The 18,054-nt window shown below is 43.7% G+C and overlaps 1 protein-coding gene across 2 annotated transcripts in view; it reads left to right on the top strand.

Moving 5' to 3' along the window:
• Positions 1-18,054, top strand: part of RASSF5 (Ras association domain family member 5) — a 100,389-nt gene that overhangs the window by 40,337 nt on the left and 41,998 nt on the right. The window contains exon 1 of one of the 2 annotated variants that reach the window (XM_038379541.2): positions 10,195-10,753. The exons of the other annotated variant lie outside the window; for it this stretch is intronic. Within the exon in view, the coding sequence (XP_038235469.1) occupies positions 10,652-10,753 (102 nt within the window). The 5' untranslated portion in view covers positions 10,195-10,651. Of the gene's footprint in view, positions 1-10,194; positions 10,754-18,054 lie in introns of those variants that run through there. 2 annotated transcript variants of the gene reach the window in all.

The raw sequence follows: 18,054 nt of genomic DNA, 5'->3' as shown, positions 1-18,054 counted from the left end.
ACAGTGAGTCAGTTGCAGAGCCAAGAATAGAACCTCCTGACTTCTAGTCCCTCTCAAGTATTATTACTATGCACTGATTTGTGGGCCACTGGACCTGTTGTTGCTGGCTGATTGACTTGCTGTCCCTAAATCCCTTCCCTGTCCCCAAATTCCTTCTCCATGATGACCTTTATGGACCTGATGCACAATTGCCACAAGCACCCACTCTGCAGCTCCCCCACCGCATGGTGCAGAAATGGGGTTGGGGAGGCTTCTGCAGACCCTACTCGAGTGGGCAAATTTCATCCTGTGAAAGTAAACTCTTTATGCAAACGCTAACACTAATGGGGTGTATGCTTTGGTTGGGTCCTGCACCTAGCTGCTGCAGTGATAGGCGTGGCACAAGCACCTGGTTACACAGACAGACTCTTTTAACGGAGCTGTTTAAAACCCAAAAGGATAAAACTTGGCAGGCGGGTTGTAAATGCTGGCACCATGATTTATCATTCTGCGAAAAGGACTGTAGGTCGATCAACGGTGAATCCATTCACAAAAAAAAAAAAAAATGGAGGGATTTCAAATGCTGGCTTCTTAAAATTGCTTGTGGTGAAACATTGCTAACTATGGAGCTGTGATGTTTTGAACCGTTTTATCCCCTTCTGTAGCTGGGACTTTTTTAGTTTTGTAGGGATATGAGGGGGAATTCATTTAAAATGAGCGATTTATGGAATATTTGTGTCATTTAAATGATAAAGGGTTGAAATCTCCTTTTTCCTCTGGCTCTCATTTAAGTTAGCAAATACCTGTATTCTCCTTACACTTATCATTATTTATTAATCATATTGATCATGTTTAGTGCCTAATGACTGACCAGAAATGGGGCTTCAGTGTGGTAGGTGCTGTGGTAGGTGCTGTACTAGGTTCTGTCTTCAGAGAAGTACCATCCCTCCCTGAAGAGCTTACAGTCTAAATAGCCAAGACAGACACAGAGTGAGGGAAAGGAGTGTATAACACATAATAGACTTCTAGAATTTGGTGCACCGCTCTAGCCACAAGCCATGTATCCCATGGGCACCTGTGCCATCTTAAAACGGGCAAAGAAGATGAAAGGTATGGGGAGGGACTGTACCATACAAGTAGGCTTGGAAGAATTAGGGTTTTTATCAGTAAATGTTGTTTTCACCAGACACACAAACCAACTAAAAGATATTTGTCGACAGTAACTGAAATTTACAGATAGATAAAGTAAGAAAAATGCTGTTTGAGAATTTTAGTTTCATTTGAGGATATTTACTTTGTATATTTTTGACCCTGATGTTGACAGTTTTTCAGCACTATAAAGCTTTAACTTTTTTAACGTCAACATCTACGGTAAATAATTGTCTCCCTCCCACACACACACACACAATTTCCTGCAACTGTGAAAATTTAAATCAATAAAAATAAAAAAGCTTAAAAATCCATACTTCTGTGCAACTGTGAAAATTTAGAGATTAAAAAATAGAAAAAATGCTTAAAATAAGCATTGATATCCTTTGAAATTATATATATAAAAAAAATCAAATCACATTCTGCCAGGCCTGCCTGCATGCAAGCAAGATGATACACATTCACTCTGAACTTAATAGAAATTTCAGGAGTAATAAGGGTTTAATTCATTTGTAGTAATGAATGTGTATGCAGCCACTCTCTTCATATCATGCAAACCTTGGTTGTGTGCCTTGGCTCTTATTTTCCACCTGTTCTTGAACAATTTTCCAATGTTTTAGGCAAAAACTGGTCTGTCTTCCAGTTTTCATTTGCTTCACTGTCCACTTACTTTATCTCCAAGAAATACCGGTTGATTGGCGATTGTTCCAGCACCCCTGCTTGTACTGTCCACTAAAAACAGCAGTTTGTATAGTGGGGGTGCGGAGAGCCATTGAACCAAACTGTAAAACCTGTATATGATGGAAATGACTTCAAGCTTCATTGCCCTCCTTGCCCCCTAGATCTAGCACCTGTGAGTACAAGGAAGTGTATGAATTGAGAGGGAATCAGAGAAGAGCAATAGAAATAGTGAAGCAGCAGGAGAAAGTGATTTATGATGAAAGGTTAAAATATCTGACTATGTTTCATTTGGCCAAACGATGACTCTTCGAGAGCAAACATGATGAGCAGCTGCAGGTAATCCCGCAGGGTTCAAGCTCCAAGGGGGGCCGGTAATTTGTTGGGGTGGTTTAAGGGGTATGACTGCCATTACCAGAGTGAAATTTAAGAACAAGAAAATGTACCTATCTTAGAGTTTTATACTGCTGCCCATCTGGGTAGTATCTGGGTGCCTTCTGTGTAAAATCAATAGCAATAGTGAAATCCCTAGTGGACTTCATGGAGTCTCTGGTATTTCTCTCTTTTGGGGTGGGGTCAAACCTCTGCTTGGAGTAAAGGGTTTTTTTGAACTGTGTGTTGTGTGTGTGTGTGTGTGTGTGTGTGTGTGTGTGTGTGTGTTTAGAGGTAGATTAAAGTTAAGGTGGCATATCAGAGAAAACTTCCTGTTGGTGGAGAGTATTCTACTGGAGAATAGTTTTCCAAGGGAAGTGCCAGAATATTTATTGCTTGTAGTGTTTAAAACAGGACTAGATAAAGCCTTGCTGGATATACTGCACACTAACAGTCCTGTACTGACTGGAGGTATAGGTTCATTGGCATCTCTACCTGCTGTGTAATTTTTTTTTTTTTTTACGATATCCTTAACCCTTCCAAAAAATTGGACTTGTTTAGTCTGGAGAAGAGACGACTGTGCAGTTTAAGTGCATAGAAAATTGTTACAAGGAGGAGGTTGAAAAATTGTTCTCTTTAACCTCTGAGGATAGGACAAGAAGCAATGGGCTTAAAAACTTCCTGTCAGGGTGGTTAAGCACTGGAATAAATTGCCTAGGGAGGCTGTGGAATCTCCATTATTGGAGGTTTTTAAAACAGGTTAGACAAACACCTGTCAGGAATGGTCTAGTTATTACATAATCCTGCCTTGAGTGCAGGAAGCTGAACTAGATGATCTCCCAAGGTCCTTCCCAGTCCTGCACTTCCCTGATTCTGTGATTCCAAACATGAATTTATGTTCCTCTCAGTAGAACAGATTGGGCTCCTTCAAGACCTTTGTTTAGAGCAGAGGTGGGAAAACTATGGCCTGTGGGCCACATCCGGCCCGCGGGACTGTCCTGCCTGGCCGCTGAGCTCCTGGCCAGGGAGGCTTGCCCCTGGTCTTTCCCCTGCTGTCACCCCTTCCCCGCAACCACCCCACCCGGGGGCAGCGCTCTGGCCCACTGCTCATGTCGGGCAGTGCGGTGGCGTGGCTGGCTCTGGTATGGTAAGGGGGTAGGGAGCGGGAGCAGTTGGGTAGGGGATGGGGTCCCCGGGGGGGCGGTTAGGGGCAGGGGGTCCTGGGAGGGGACGGCCAGGGGTCAAGGAGCAGGGGGGGTTGGATGGGTCAGGGGTCCTGAGGGGGGGCAGGAAGTGGGAGGGGGTGGATAGGGGACGGAGGCCAGGCTGTTTGTGGAAGCACAGCCTTCCCTACCCGGCCCTCCATACAGTTGCACAATCCCAATGTGGCCCTTGGGCAAAAAGTTTGCCCACCCCTGATTTAGTGGATTCATCTGTGTAGGGGGAGCTGTCTTTGTGTGAAGGGGGTGATTGATAAACCCATAATGATTAGCTGCAGCTCTGCCAGCTATTTACAACAACCGCAAGCCCATTAACTCAAATAGCAAGTTCATCTTCTATGTCCAGGGATTTAAAAATCCAGCCAGGGCAGTCTGACATCTCCACACCCACTGTCAACCACCGAATGTAGCTAAGAAGTGATTTGTCATTCCTTCTAGACGACCGAGGCACCCGGCCCGCCGGCTCAGCTCCTTTGCATGTACTCATGCAAAACTGTAAATGGGGAACGTGCTCATTAAAAGGACATTATATTTGTGCTTACTGTGCAAGGAGCAAACATTAGGAACTGGCTGGCCATCCAGTTTTTCTGCTGATCTGGATTTTGCTGCGTAGCAGGGTCCTGGTTTGGGGCTCTCTGAAGTATTTACTGTGTTAATTATTCAGAAGGAAACTATGGAACTGTGTTGTCACTGTACAGCAGAGAAGGCAGCCATGGGAAATTATGAGCTGGGTATGTTTTGAGAACATTAGAATAAATCATGTTTGAAAACTTCTTGTGGTGGTGGTGGTGATGTCTCCTTCCACCCCTCCATCCGCCCCCCCATTAACTGGCTGTAAAATTGTAACTCTTCTGTCATAAACTCTATTAATTTTTTCAGTGATTTTTAAAATCAGCTAAAGCAAACCAATGGGCGCGGAGTCAAATGGATAGGCTCCCTAGTGCTGAAGTACAGGAGCTTCTGGGACACGGTCCTGAGAGTCCAGAGATGTAGGTTCTAATCCCGGCTTTGCCGTGGACTCTCTTGAGGTGTGCTGCTCCCCTGTGAGGAGAACTAGCACCAAGGTTTAAGCAACAGTTAAGTCCTCTGTGCAGGGGTGAACTTCACTCTGTGCGCTTATCCTTTAACTTCTCTGCACCTTGATTTCAAACAAAATAAGTGAGACTTTCCACGCAAACGGCATTGCATTTGCGCTGCATCCCTCATTCTGCTGTCTTCGAGCGTGGAAATCGTTCGGGACTCAAAAGCAAATGGAGGGGGTCTAAATTTAGATATCACCTACCGGGAGCAAGTATTTTTGCTTTCTTCTTCCTTCCTTTTTCTTTTTAAATTATGCATTAAAATAAGCATCTAACTAGATTCTCCACTGAGCCTTGAATGATTTTAATAGCAGAGAGTACGCTCTATGTATACTGTGTCTATTTCAAACGTATCAGGGTTTCCACTGAGTCAGAATGTGTATTAAAAGGCTTGTTTCATCTTCAGAGTGACAAAACAGCCAGTGCATTATTGATAGCTCTAATAACAAACACAGAGTCTGCGAATCACAGCAATTCATCATTCTGACACTTCTTTGGTGCCTTCCCTCAGTTCAGCCCAAAGGGAGGAGCTTTCAGTGACAAGGAAGCAGAACTCCCCCCCCCCCCCCCCCACACACACACACGGAAATCTATCAAACCGCTTAAAATCATCACTCAGGGATTAGGATTCATATCTTCTACCTGCTCATTAAAAAGTTTGCTCCAGCAAACTGTGCCTTTCTTTTTCTTAACTGTTCCCATGAAAATATCTAATCTATTCTGCACCTGAAGCCATAGATTCCCCGAGAGAGGAGAATCTAGCAGGAAGGAGGGACATGTTCTTTGACATCAATCAGCTGCTGGAGATAGCAGATCTGTTGTTCATACCATATTCCATCAGGACTTGTTGGCCAGTATGTTAGCTCATGTTCTCTCCATGCCCCACGTCGTGTCAGAAACAAAACAATAGTAAAATGGATTAGTTATTTGATTCAGATGCTTTGGGGGAGGAGGAAACCTTGGCAATAAACATAGATCTTACTTTCATTTTCAGGAATGCATCTGTATCTATGAATCTCCAGTATATTACCTAATTAATGGGGAAAAGCAAAGTTTATAAAATAATCCACTGTCAACAAAAGATGGGAAAGGATAAGAGCTGTATCTGAATTGCAAGCTCATATTTGCTGCTTAATATTGACCTGTAGAGCTGAACCAGATTCCAGTCGTGTGTTTCTGTTGGTCATGTAGTGTTGGCTTCTGGAAGAAAGTGGAAGATCGTGAAGGAGGAAGGATGATGAAGAAACCATATCAGAGCACCAGGGAGAGAGATGGAACTTGTTCATGAGCTATTTAATGTGTTTGCACATGCTGCAAACTCAAGAATCTTAAAACTGATTCAGAGTTGGCAAGCAATAAACAGGGCGATTTTAAATGTAACTGAGCTAGTGAAATCAAAGGGATAGCCACTTACTTAACACACAGTTAATACTTAATATTGCATGTTAACAATGATTAATATTTTGGGCCCTGAGCCAACAAAGTACTTAAGCATGTGTTAACTTTTATGCCCATGAGTAGATTCCTGGGTGAAAGCTCCATTGAAGTTAATGGGAAAACTCCATTGATTTTTCCAATGGAACTATTCATGTATGTGTGTAAGCGTTTGCAAAATTGAGGTTTTAGATTGTAAGTTCTTAGTAAAATATAGAAAGATGTGTCCCTTACCCAGAGTTCCCAATAAAAGGGAGTCCTGATCCTGAATAGCCTCTGGGTGCTTCTGTAATCCAGATATTTAATATTAAATGCATGTGCGGTTGGCTTCCCTTCTCTTTCTTATTCACCTGTCTTTCAGTGCTCACTATTGGTGGACAATGCAGATTTCTTCCGGCAAAGACCGTGTTCGCCGTATCTTCACCACCATCTCATTAACCTTGACTTGGGTTTTGGATCTCTCCATAGCTGGGAGTTGCTTTTCCCCCCTCTATGGCAGTTCAAGTATGGAAGGAGTTCCTGAGGAGATGCTTATAGTTATGCCAAACTGGGGGGAAAATGGGCTATTTTGTGATGCAGACACTTCAGCTCGGCAATGAAAGAATTTGGGAGGACATGGTTTACAGAGAGGGATTGATCTCCAAAACTTTGGTGACGGACATCTGGGAAGAAAACCATGAGCCACGTCGGCTGGTGTACATTTGCCTAGTTCTTGACTTCTGTGGAGCTACAGCCATTTACCCCAGCTGAGGATCTGGTCCAGTGTTCGTGTCTTTCTGGCTAAAATGGTTGAGCAGCTCCTGCTGCTCTAGACTTCCATGGCATTCTTGCCACCAAATGTATATGGCTGAGTTTTCAAAAAAGTGCTGACCTAAGCACTGCTAGCAGTGTGGCTGCTCGTTTTGTGCATGCAGTGGCATGTATTTAGGCTCATGTATGCACCTGATCCTTTCTGTACCTATCTTTGTATATACAATTTAAGAGCCTGTTTTTAAACCTACCCCATAAAGTCAATGTAGCTCACTCAGCTATCCCCAATCAGAAATATTCCACGTGGTGAAAAAACAGCTGCTATATTGTTACAAGTTGCATTGTAAATACTTGAATAGTTAACTGGTTTCAGAGTAGCAGCCATGTTAGTCTGTATTCACAAAAAAAACAGGAGTACTTGTGGCACCTTAGAGACTAACAAATTTATTTGAGCATAAGCTTTTGTGAGCTACAGCTCACTTCATTGGACGCAATAGTTAACTAATTCTGGTTTTTATTCTCCCCTCTGAAGCCCAAACTTTGGCCCCATCTTCACATGATTTGCAGTGGCCTCAGGAATCATTTTCCACACGGAGGGAGTAATTCACCCTTGTGTTGAGGCCACAACAAGGTGTATGCACCATTTAAGCCCCACTTCTGACCTCAAAATAGGGCTTAAGTGGTGCCCAGGCCTTGTGGTGATGGCTGTCTCTGCACAGTGGTCCATTTCATCCCTCAGAGGGTAGCATGTAGCTCTTAATTTGATAATGTTCTAAAGCACATTGCTTCATTTATGTGCTTTACCCTGCAATTTCTCCTCCAGTGGAGAAATAAACAAACCTTGGCACGCCAAGTGTTCTTATTCCTGGCCTCTTAAGGAAAATGCCTCAAGGAGGGCATTTTCTCCTAGAAGCTGGCTGAGCAGAATTCTCTCCAGTAGACATGCGCTCTGCATGAGCAGAGAGGAGTGTAGCTGAATATCTGATATGTTGTCTTTGCTGCCCCCAAGCGATTTATAATGTTGCTTTGTGTCAGAACCACACAACAACTCCGTGCCCATAACGCATGTTTCATCTGCACTTGGCAGCTCAGAGACCTCCTTACGCAGAGCTACCATTCATATGAACACGGAGAGCTGTCATCTGGAAAGCATTCCCAGCTTGTGCATTTAGACATAGAGCCTGCTCCGTCCCGTCACAGTGGGAGGCTCTTGCTGTCAGTTGCTAGAATCAAACTTTCCAGGGCCAGGTGTTGGGGCATTCTCAACGAGTAATCCAAACGTGTAGAACTTGCTCCTTCTGGTGGTCCCTGCCAGTGTCCAGTGGTCTTTGGGCATATTGCAAAGCTAACCTGCTTACCCTTGGCTTTTTGGTTCTCTGTAATCTCACTGAGTTGCCCACTTGGAGAGTGACTCATATTTGTTGATTTGAAATTGAATATGAATCGCTCAGGTGCCATGGCAACAGGTGCCATATAAATAACGTAAGATCATAAAACACCTTCTGTAAATTATCACAGGGGGAGGAAGTTTATTACACAGTGAATTCTTTGCACTTTGCTGGAACTGAATGTATTTTAATGTTCGAATAATTGCTGCACTTATGCTCATCTGAGGATCTCAAAGCCTGTTAATCCACAATGAAGCCTTATAGCTTAGTGACGCAGACAGTATTATGCCATTTTCCTGATGCTGAGAGATGAAATGGCTTGCACATGGTCACACAACAAATCAGTAAGGAAATTGGAATTAAAAACTAGGAGTCCCAATTTCCAGCGCCCCTTTTTTGTTGCTAAATTCCAGTAACACTGTGGCAGTCAGAATTACATCCTGAAAAGGAGATGGCTGGATATTCTGTGTGTGTGAGAGAGAGAGAGAGAGAAATAAAAAATTACCTGACATTAAAATGAGCACATTGGTGTCAGATGCACGTACAGCTCACCTACATTAGTTAGGGTCTAATCCAACTGCAATAAACTTCAGTGGAAGTTGGATTGGGCCCCTGTCGAGGATGAAATAGTGCAAACCACAGAAGTTATATAGAGGAAGAGAAGAAAAATAAATTCCCAGACTGGGAAGAATTTAAATATTTATAGCTAGAGAGCAGATACAAAAAAAGGAAGAGATTTTTCCCTACTTCCCACCCACCCCTCTCCTGTTTTATAAATATAAATTAAGCTCTGAAAAATTGTAAAACATGGGGAAAGTTTCCTCTTCTGAAAACTGGAGTCCTACATTGACCGCTAGTATTTTACTATTAAGAAGCTTCTTAATCTCAAACTGACTTTTTCACTGGTTTTTCACTAGCCCTGCAAAGCTTGTCGTTCAGGCTTTTCTATTTTCCAGATGGGTCAAAATGTAACCTGCTACCCAATGTTGCAGAATACTTAAGGGCCCAATACGACGAAATGCTGAGCACGCTCAACTCCCATTGACTCCAACGATCAGCCCCTCAGGGGATCAAGCCTTAGTCTGGTGGAAGTTTATGGATATAAAACTTACCTGTGCAAGTCTCCATCTAAATATTCATATTCTTCACCTCTGAGAAAGGTGGGGGAGATGTTTTAAAACTAGAATTCAAAGTACAAGACATGACCCTGACACCAGCAACCCTGCAGTGGGCAGGTGAAAGAAGGAGTGGGGGGATAGAGTCTGTTCCATAGGTTTATTCCATCTCTAATTTCTGTGGTTCTGTGAATTGCACAAAGGTAGGGGGATTGAAAGGTGGGTAGAGGGGGAGTGATGCTGTTGCTACAAGGCTTTATCAATGCTAAAGAATCATTTTAACAGATTTGGGAATCTATTGCCTGTAATGTGACAGTAACTGACACACTGAAAGGTCTAACCTGGCAAGCTGAGTGGTGCTTTCTAAGGTTATAATAAAAACGGCCTCATATTTTTTTTTTTTTTTGGTCAGCGGAAGTCATCCTAGCTGTTCTAAAATTATCTGCAGAACGTAGAGGCACATACTGATTCGTGCATTAAAATGTCAGTAGGCAATCTGTCTGTCATGCACCCACCACCGTGGTGTCTGTTACTCAACCTGTGGTAGCACATAAACGAAGGGCTGGGGTCTCATTGTGCTTAATGGTGTACTGAGCTTCTGGTATTGCCTCTCTTTGGATTCTCTTGGTGGAAAATATTTAAATAGCAGCTGAGCAAAGCTAAAACTCAGCTCAGCTTGTTCTTACAGCTTTAATTCCAGGACGGCTGTAAATGAGTTAAGCCACACAAGGATATCTACCTTACAGAGCGCCATAAACCGGCTTTCTATAGCCATATACTTTTAAATGGCTGCAGGATTACTCTGATCACAATCCCCACCTTTATGAAAGGTATTGCAGGACACCTGAGAGAGAAGCCCAGATCCTCAGCTGGTGGTGTAAATCAGCACTGCTCCACAGACAACGTGGATTTACACCCACTGAGGTTCTACCCTGGAGACACTGAGAAATTGAGCCCAGTGCAAAAACTGGGTGCGAAAGCTTGCAAGAGGAAGTGGCTGGGCTCCTCTGTGTGTGAACTGAAAGCAGGCAGGAAAGGGGGATGGGGGGAGGGAGGTGATGTGTTCTTACAGCCAGCTCCACTAGGCTTGCAGGCAGGAGATTAAACCACAGATGGTGAGTGAGTCTGAGAGTGAAGAGAAGAAGCTCACTCAGGTCTCATCCCTCAGTATTCTCCAACAGCCCTTGCTAAGGGAGTTGGTTGGGTGAGGAAAGGGAAGGGTAACCCAGCAAGGCTGTTTTAACAGAGAAATCACTGAGTTAAATGCTGGATAACAAGCAGAAGAAGCTATTGCAGATAAGGACAAGTGAAGCCGAGGATGTGAAATCGTGTCTGCTGCTGAATGTACAGGAAGTGGATTGGGAAATCTCACTGCTGCTGCAGTGAACAGGAATCAGATGGTTACCTGCCCCTCCAGCTCCTTGGTGAGCCCCAAATGTTCTGAGGGTCTCAAATCCACTGTTGGTAGATGACCTTTGGAGCGCAGCATGAGCAGCGGGTACTGTAGTCTGGATGAAGAGCTCGAGGATTGTTTTTTCACAGCCAAGACCACCTTCTTCAGGAGGGCACAGAGCAAAACCCCTGCCAAGGTAATAGCTTTAAAACTCTCTAAGGGGCCATGTTGGATGTTGGGTGGAGCATTCTCCCTAGCAAGGTGCAAAAAAAAAAAAAAAGTGTCTGTGCATGCATGTGTGTCTGCAGGTGCCAGGTTGAGAGTGAGATCATAGTCAGAGTCACAGTCTGCTCTCAGAATGAGGGGGGCATTTACTTGCATCTCTCACTCTCTGGTAAAGTAGATGGGAGCTCTTTGCTCTGTTGCAATGGTTCTCACCTTTATCTATTCTGCCACTCCCTTTTCCATGGCAGGATATGCACCCCCACCCTACACTCTCCAAAAGATCCCCTTCCCAGTCATCCAAGATGTCTGAAACCCTTTGCCCCCCAAGGCATCAGATCCCTCAGGCTGAGAATGCCTGTGGTGTTACATGTAACCTTGCAGATCATTTTGATTCTGAAAGGCATGTTACGGTGACAGCAGGTTTTCTATAGTGAATGGGCTAAATTCATCTTGGGTCTAATTCTGTTGACCTCATTGGAATTACTTAAATGGACAAAGTTAATCCCTGGTGTATGTTTAAAAAGAGAATGTTTGATTGTGTTTACCATTTTATCCTGACTTCAAAACTATTATCGGCTAGTAACGCTGACAGGGCATAGAATTGCTTATATTGATGTACATATTTAAAATCAACCCTCAGAGAATCTGTAATCACCAACCAGCCCAGGGTGTAAAAAAGAGAACAGTGGAAAAAGCTATTACAGAAGTAGAGGTTTTACACAGGAAAAAGAACCCTAAAATGTTCACAGATCACATGTTAGGTAGGAAGCATGCACTGGGTCACCATTTTCCTCCACTGCAGCAAAAAGTTTGATCTTGGGCGTGCTGTCGGCCTGAGGGAGGAAAGCACCATGTCACTGTAGCAGTTCTTCTTTTTCACTTAAGAACAAATGATGTTAGATAATCAGTAGTGAAATTCCACTGTAGGGTGCTGCCATATTTGCATGTCTGAAACGGCCAAGTTATAATCCTCAGCAGGTGCTTTTGGTCTCGTCTTTCTCTGTGGGCCCCCCCCCCCAAAAAAAGGCAGCTCTGAGTTAATCTGAAAGCGTTTATTTTGTTTACAGGCATCATCCAGTTGAGTGAATTGGTTTGTGCGACAGTGCCTTTATTATCCGGTGGTTTTTAGGATATCATTTAACTCATCTGAAACTTTAGAAATACTCCCTTGAATTTTAACATGGGACATCCCCCATGAGTAATCTGTGTTGGGAGCTGACAGCTAACAGACTTTTTTTAAGAAAATGTCATTTGATTATCCATTTGTGTAGAAAACCTAAATATCTTTGTATAATTTTATATATATATATATATATACATATATATATAATATCCCTGTGTGCATTCAGTTCCTATTTAATTCTTTCTTCTGTGGCAGGATATTGAAATGCTACTTTTTAAATAAGCTTGCTCTTTCATTCAGTGCTTTATCCTGCCATAATATGTGCTCATCACTGTGATATCTGGGCTCCATTCTAATGGATGTTAACTGCACTGGTTTCTCCCCTCCATTGCTCTCTTCTTAACAGTGAAACACGGTGAAAGTTAAAAAAAAAAAAAAAAAAAAAAAAAAAAAAAAAAAAGTTCATGTCAAGTGATCTGGTATTACAGGTTTCTTGTACTGTGGGAAGGAAATGTTTCTTGTTTAAAACAGCATAGCGGCCCAAGCAAACCATATTGTATGATATTTTCTGGCTTTACAATAGTACAGTAGATGCAAGTCATCAAGCAGCTAGTTGTTCTTTTCCTGGGGGAGAAATAGTTTAAGGCTCTTGATCATATTAGGATGGTAGAGGCTATTCAAAGTGTACTGTTGCTTTTGGCTTTCTTATTTTGAAGGTGTGATTAATGGGAATTATACATGTACTGCAGAGAATTCTTAGACCCTCTAAGGCTGGAGCCGGCTCCTGGAGTTCTGAAGGAACAAGTCACCGAATAGTGGCAAAAACTAGCTAGGAATAAACTTAGAGGCCTAATATGGCCAAAAAATGAAAGATTTCCAATGGGTAATTAGGTTTCAGAGTAGTAGCCGTGTTAGTCTGTATCCGCAAAAAAAAACCAGGAGTACTTGTGGCATCTTAGAGACTAACAAAATTTATTAGAGCATAAGCTTTCGTGATCTGCAGCCCACTTCATTGGATGCATTGAATGGAACATATAGTAAGAAGAGATATATAGAGCTATATACACACATACACCCACACACAGAGAAGGTGGAATTTGCCGTACAAATTGCGAGACTAATTAATTAAGATGAGCTATTATCAGCAGGAGAAAAAATGGGTCATTGGTACTTGCAAGAACCTGATCACCTGAGGAGCTTCCCATTGCCTCAGAAGTGTGGGTGGGTGGAGAGAGCGAGAGATGGAAGAAAGGAACAGAGAACAGACTGTAAGGAACAATCCTGCACTGGCAGTTATGTGGTAGCATGAACCTAATGGGTTTTTGTCCCCTCCCATCTCTGATGTAAATGTGAATCATTGAAACTAAATTCATCCTGGATCCAGATGACACACAAGCTGTTTGATAGGCACAGGCCGGTTGGTGTGGGTGGAATGCTTTCCCCAAGCATCCTTGGAGATGATAGAGGGAAACAGGTGCAGTCATTATTCAGCCTTGACATCAGTACAGGCATCGATTTGCAGAATGCTGGGACAGCAGCAGTATCGCCCTAGCAGGTGGGAACTACTGTACACACTCCACCCAGGCAAGGCAAGGCAAGGCAGATATTTGAGGAGTTGGTTTAACTTGACTGTCTTATTTTTGCTACTGGTCTTTTGGAGGCCCCCCGTCTGTCTGTACTCAATCAAATCACCCACTGAAGCCACTGGGAGTTTTCCTAAGACTTTAGGATTTGATCCATTTATCTACTCTACTCATTCACCCTCCCAGTTCTGTATAGTCTGAGAAAAGCAACTTAACAATGAGATTCTGTCTCCTCCGTCAAACTGGAACTTCTGTGGCTTTGTTTGTTAGTCTCCAGGGCCAGGCCCCTCTCTTGGTCATTGTTGGTCACTAGGTGAAGCAGAGACTTTATTGGTGTTCCAGAACCAAAAACATTTAGGCTCCAGAGAAGCTCTTCTTTTAATTATGAGATGCCAGGGTTATGAAACGAAGCCTGCTACAGCGTGATTGCTCTAAATACCAAGCCGTGAGAGTGATGCTGGGCCAAAGCATGTCTTTATTTGGCTATGTGAAATCCCTCAGAATTGGGCAGATATAGCATCAAATTAGGATAATTCCCCCTTCCTCGCCCCTTCTGCTTGTCTCTCCTTCGGGACCATTTTGAAAAGTTAAATGTGGAACATTTCCAGAACTGCAGTCTGTAAAACACCTCTATATGGCAACAGTTTTTTGTGTTTTCAGCCACATAGCACATTGTCTGCCTGCAGCTGTGTGCAGTCAACATGTCCTGAATCGAAGATTTAATTAATCTGCTGGGCACACTTCAGCCCAGCCTGTCCCACTCTAGATACTCAGGAAGGGATGCCCAAATCAGAGTGAGAACCCTCTCCTGAGCACCACAGGCTTCTTAACTGGACTGGCCCCCCAGCACTGATGGGGCTCCAGATAGAACCATCTTGTCAAATCTCAAGTAGCGCTGCCATTTTCCTGCACATGCTTTTCCATGTTCTGTTTCATTCCCATCCCGCTGATTTGTTTGAGCTGGTTTAATCAGCCTGTTCCAGCCAGCTCTTTAAATGGTTAAGCAGGAGAAAGCAATGCCCCTGCATATGTGTGTAGCACTGACACACCACCTAGCATGCATGCTAGATTGAAATCTGAGTTGTGGGCTTTCATATACTAAGGGCTGGTCTACATGGTGAGGGTGTCCGAGTGCCCTAGGGAACTTTCCGTATGCTGGACGAGGGTCCGCGAAGTGAGTTAGCTGGCCCCATGGCAAGCTAGAGCGCTGTAGATTCACACCCTGGCATGCCGTATAGTCACTTGCCATGAAGACAAGCTCTACGATTTTAAAGCATTTTATTAACCTTTTGTAACTTTTCACAATAGGTAGATAAGTGGTATTCCTTGCAACATGGAATTTGAGTTGCTCCGATATCCTGGATAGAATCATAGAAGATTAGGGTTGGAAGAGACCTCAGGAGGTCATCTAGTCCAATCCCCTGCTCAAAGCAGGACCAACCCCAACTGAATCATCCCAGCCAGGGCTTTGTAAAGCCGGGCCTTACGAACCTCTAAGGATGGAGGGTAGGTCAGAGGTAAAGCAAGTCATAGGACCCTGGAGCCCTGCCTCCCATTATCCTCCTTTAAAGCTTAGAGAACTCCAAGGTGAGATATTTCAGAGGAGGTTAAGAGAATTATTTGCCCAACCAGCACTGAAATTCACTGGGAATTGGATGCTTAGTGCCCTTAAAATCTCAGCCTAAGTGACGATGGCAATAGTGTAAAACCTGTAGAAGGCAACCTAATCTGAAGTGCTAGACAGCTGAAATAATTAAGGAGAGTTGCAAGACCACATAGACATAGAGAAAGTGAAACTAATTGTGAGGCACAGAGAAAAATACAGTCATTAGAGTGGCTAATTCCCATGTTTTGAAAGGGTAATTTAAAAAAAAAATCTAGACTAGGCTGGAAATCTTGCTTCTTTAGTAACTTTCTAGAATGATAAGAGAGAGAATATTGGAAACACCATTGTTCAAAGCAAACTTGTGGGTCTTCCTTATAGCATTTTTCCCTGCAGCACTGCTGCTCTGTACTTTGCAAATTCACCATTTGACTGGTTCTGTGGGCTTCTGTATAAAGAACAATATGATGTGCTTAAAGGGCTTAATCAAATTGCTTGTTGATGTCCAGCAGTAACAGACATGGGGACATTGTGTTTATAAAGAGAAAAGGGCAAATTACGATCTAGGATCTAAAATATGCATTTCCACATTATGATTTATATCTGTTGTTCTCCCATCGTCATTGTTTGGTCAGAATTCTCTGTATCTGCAGCAACTTGCTTCTTAGAATCAATCTCATTTTTCTCTTCCCTTTGTACACATCCATTTCAAGCAATCTGCCCTTTCTGTAAACGCTTTGGAAGATCTTTAGGCGTCTTATGGCTAACTGTCCCACCCACTGATTCCCTTTTATTCCCTGTTGCTTTCTTGCAGGTCTCTTGCACCTTGTTCTGCTATTATCGATCTATGGACAGAATGGAGACCCCCTGCTCAAATACAGGGGTAGATTAAGACTATAGTATTCAGGCTCTGATTTATCAAAATAATGTCCCTGCCCATATGACCCTTCAAAATCTTCAGCTCTCCTGTATGTGCTAATCAAGTTGAATTCACAGGGCTGCCACCCAACCCACTTCACTTTGGTTGTATCAGCACCTGCAACCTCTAAGGCCATAATTCAGGGGCCTCCGAGCTTCCTCACCACCTCATTGATTCTGATGCTGGTTTGTAGCACTCAGCTCAGCCTCTGGCCTAATGTCTCATCGTTGGCCTCAGAGTGTGAAAGTGATGAGCACTGGAATGTAAGCAAGCAGGGCCGGTTCCTGAATAACACTTTTCTCAAGAACAAGTGCCTTGACTTGGGGCAGAGGTCCAAAGCAAACTGCAGCTGCATTCATGTCTCTTCTGCTTACGAATGTCAGCAAGCCAGCTGCATAGACACATGACCTCCTTCGGTTCTCTAACGTGCTGAGACAGTGCACGAGCGTAGGGCCTGATTCCATAACCCATCTATGCGTAGAAGTCCTGTGGACACCCAAGATAGATCCACAAGCGGAGCAGCTGCAGAATCCAGCCCGGGTTCCTTCTCTCCTTGTGTGTCAGGCTGGGAAATGGCATGCTCTTGCACTTTTGCTGCCATGTGCTTGCACTCAGGTGCGTCTGTATTACAGCACATCTGTAGGATTTTAAATAGTGGATTGGAAGATATTCGGGGTCAGTTTTTTCTCTGTTCTTTTGGACATCAACCTGAGCCAGTCAAATGGAGACTTGACTGGCAAATTTGAAAACGAACCTTTTTTCCACAAAGATTTTTTTGGGGAGGAGAAATACATAGCACAGCAAAACCTGGTCAAAGAGACCATTCAGGGTCTCAACCCCAGTAGCTTAATGGAGTTAATCTTCGTTAATGAAGATGGAGCAGAATTCTACTTGGTGTGGTTAGGGCAGTTTCTTAAGAGAGAGAGCTATAATAATGACTGATCTTTTTGTCCAGTTTTCACTGCATATATTAGTTCAAGGGTTCTCAAACTTGATTGCACTGTGATCCCCTTTTTGACAACAAAAATTACTATATGATGCCAGGAAGTGGGACCAAAGCCCAAGAGTGGGAGCTGAAGCCCCTGCCCAGGGCAGGATGCCAGAGTCCAAGGGCTTCAGCTCCAGGCAGGATGCCTGTAACCTGAGCCCCAGTACCCATGGTTGAAGCCCTCAGGCTTTGGTTTTGGGCTTCGGCCCCAGCAAGTCTAATGCCAGCCCTGGTGACCCCATCAAAAGGGGGTTGCAACCCACTTTGGGGTCATGACCCACAGTTTGAGAGCTGCTGTTTTAAAACTAGTTCTTCAAGTGCTTCCTGTTAGTCATGGGGGAAGATGGCACAAAAATGGAGATCTGAATTAGTTTGTGTTCTGGAATCATTCCACTGTTTGAGCCCCAGTGAGAGACGATGTTCTCTGAGCACTTTTCAAGCCGTCTGTATTGGGAAGGTATCCTTCAGTACGCACAGAAATAAGACCACTTGGCTGAAAATTGCTGCCCATGAGTCAAGAGTTCAGCACAGACAAGGTTGACTAAGAGCCCTGGAGACTTAACTCCTCATTATCCAGAGAGCCAGAGACAACTGCTATCCCAACAGTGTGCCTCAACCTAGTTTGAAGGGACCTTCCTCTAGGAAGTCAGAGAGGAATCCTGTCTCCATGGCCCACTCAGACAGATCTTGGAGCCCTTCTGAGACTGCAATGAGAATAGAGTTTTGTGGCTGGGTTTGAGTTGTGGTGGCCCAACGCACACATGGCTTTTTTCCCCCTTCGTAGGTCAGATGCTGGCAAATGTGACTTCAGTTGTGGAATATCTAAGTCTGAACAAACACCAAAGAAGATTGAGATATTTTGGATGTGTGACTTTGCTGTGAGGGATGAGTCACACTGGGTATGTCTCCCTAGGGAATTAGCTTGTATCAAACCCTAGCTTGGTAGAGAGAGAACGCGATTTTCCAGCGGTTAGGGCACTAGCTGGGAAATTGGGAGACCTGGGTTCTGCTCCCTGTTCTGTCACAAACTCCATGTATGACCTGGGGCAAGTCGCT

The sequence above is a fragment of the Dermochelys coriacea genome, chromosome 21, assembly GCF_009764565.3.
Source record: "Dermochelys coriacea isolate rDerCor1 chromosome 21, rDerCor1.pri.v4, whole genome shotgun sequence".
NCBI classification, from domain to species: Eukaryota; Metazoa; Chordata; order Testudines; family Dermochelyidae; genus Dermochelys; species Dermochelys coriacea.
Note: the sequence above shows the minus strand (reverse complement) of the source record. Positions and strands in the feature narration are given on the sequence as shown.